This window comes from Cynara cardunculus, assembly GCF_001531365.2.
Source record: "Cynara cardunculus var. scolymus isolate 2C chromosome LG 11, CcrdV1, whole genome shotgun sequence".
In the NCBI taxonomy this organism is placed as follows: Eukaryota; Viridiplantae; Streptophyta; class Magnoliopsida; order Asterales; family Asteraceae; genus Cynara; species Cynara cardunculus.
Genome location: NC_037538.1, coordinates 7,030,590 through 7,031,098, shown reverse-complemented (window position 1 = coordinate 7,031,098; position 509 = coordinate 7,030,590). Strand labels below are relative to the sequence as shown.

General features: G+C 27.5%; 1 protein-coding gene across 1 annotated transcript in view; it reads left to right on the top strand.

Moving 5' to 3' along the window:
* Window positions 1-233, top strand: part of LOC112521035 — a 3,269-nt gene extending 3,036 nt beyond the window's left edge. Inside the window, exon 6 of the mRNA XM_025129665.1 lies at window positions 157-233. Within this exon, the coding sequence (XP_024985433.1) occupies window positions 157-233 (77 nt within the window). The remainder of the gene's footprint in view (window positions 1-156) is intronic.
* The last annotated feature ends 276 nt before the right edge of the window (window positions 234-509 follow it).

Sequence of the window (509 nt, the reverse complement as noted above, 5' to 3'; positions counted from 1 at the left end):
CAAGGACTTATTTAACATGTTTTGGAATGTTCAAGGACTTATTTGTTCCAAAAAAAAGTTCAAGGACTTAATCATTCCAAACAAGAAAGTTCATTGGTTTTTATTGTATTTTTCCCTTTAACTTTTGGTAAAATTATGCCCAAAATTTGTATGCAGATTATTATGCTTTGGATACAACTTTTGTATATTTTGCGAATAGTAAGGAGAATGATATATTTGTTTTACTTTTATAAATGTAGGTACTTTTTTCGTTGGATCTTTTCCACTAACAAAATGTATTTCACATATTTTAGAAAGTCTAAGGACTTATTAACAGGTTTTGTAAAGTCCAATGACTTATTTAACAGGTTCTAGAAAGTTCAAGGATTTATTTGTTCTAAAAAATTGTTCAAGGACTTAATCGTTCCAAATAGTAAAGTTCATTGGGTTTTTTTGGACTTTTCCCTAAAATTTATTAAAAATTTCGGTTTAGTCCTTTCAGTTTCAAAACATTTCAGAACACTTTTCTA